Source organism: Octopus bimaculoides, chromosome 1 (assembly GCF_001194135.2).
Source record: "Octopus bimaculoides isolate UCB-OBI-ISO-001 chromosome 1, ASM119413v2, whole genome shotgun sequence".
In the NCBI taxonomy this organism is placed as follows: domain Eukaryota; kingdom Metazoa; phylum Mollusca; class Cephalopoda; order Octopoda; family Octopodidae; genus Octopus; species Octopus bimaculoides.
In genome coordinates this window covers 3,916,712-3,917,686 of record NC_068981.1, presented here as the reverse complement: position 1 = coordinate 3,917,686, position 975 = coordinate 3,916,712, and the positions used below count along the sequence as shown (strand labels likewise).

The following is a 975-nucleotide window of genomic DNA, read 5'->3' as shown; positions in this document are numbered from 1 at the left end:
ATGTATGTATGTATGTATGTATGTATATCTGTCTGTCTGTATGTATGTCTGGCTGTATGTCTGTCTGTCTGTCTGTCTGTATGTCTATCTGTATGTATGTCTGTATGTATGTATGTCTGTCTGTATGTCTGTCTGTGTGTATTTCTATCTGTCTGTCTGTATGTATGTATGTATGTATGTATGTCTATCTGTTTGTCTGTATGTCTATCTGTATGTATGTCTATCTGTCTGTGTGTCTGTCTGTATGTCTATCTGTATGTATGTCTGTATGTCTGTCTGTATGTATGTTTGTCTGTGTGTCTGTCTGTATGTCTGTATGTCTGTCTGTGTATCTGTCTGTGTGTCTGTCTGTCTGTATGTTTGTCTGTCTGTATGTATGTCTGTCTGTGTGTATTTCTGTCTGTCTGTAAGTATGTCTGTCTGTCTGTCTGTCTGTCTGTCTGTCTGTCTGTATAAGTCAGTTAATTCTGTATATGTCTTCTTGTCAGTTGTCACGCTGAAGTATTTTGCCGGCAGAATATTATTTTTGGAGCAAAACTAAAAATATAACACACTGAATGAAGAAAGTAGATGGTTTATATATTTGCTCAAAGATATCACAACAAAGTGTTCCCCTCTCTCGCTCCCTCGCTTTCTCCCCCCACACCTCTTTCTTATAGCTACACACATGTATGTATGTATATGTATCTATGTGTATATGCATTTGAAGTGTGTATATAGCTGTGTATGTGTGTCAAAATATACTAAATCCACATTTGTGATAGTTGATGTTTAATTTTTAATGAAAATCCTGGTGTTATATTTTGGGGAAATTATTAATTTTCTTCTCACATTCTTTCTTTGTTTCACAGACTTTGGTGGTTCTTTGACGAGACTGAAGATGGCTGTTGTGGCTGGTAAGATACATCAATGGCAATTACAAAAACACACAAGCACACATGTATACACACAAACATAAAGATACATCTACATATA

The 975-nt window shown here is 35.9% G+C and overlaps 1 protein-coding gene across 1 annotated transcript in view; it reads left to right on the top strand.

The window, feature by feature from the left end:
• LOC106870901 (L-proline trans-4-hydroxylase) overlaps positions 1–975 on the top strand; it is a 46,019-nt gene that overhangs the window by 7,305 nt on the left and 37,739 nt on the right. The window contains exon 2 of the mRNA XM_052974116.1: positions 852–896. Coding sequence (XP_052830076.1) covers positions 881–896 — 16 coding nt within the window. The 5' untranslated portion in view covers positions 852–880. The remainder of the gene's footprint in view (positions 1–851; positions 897–975) is intronic.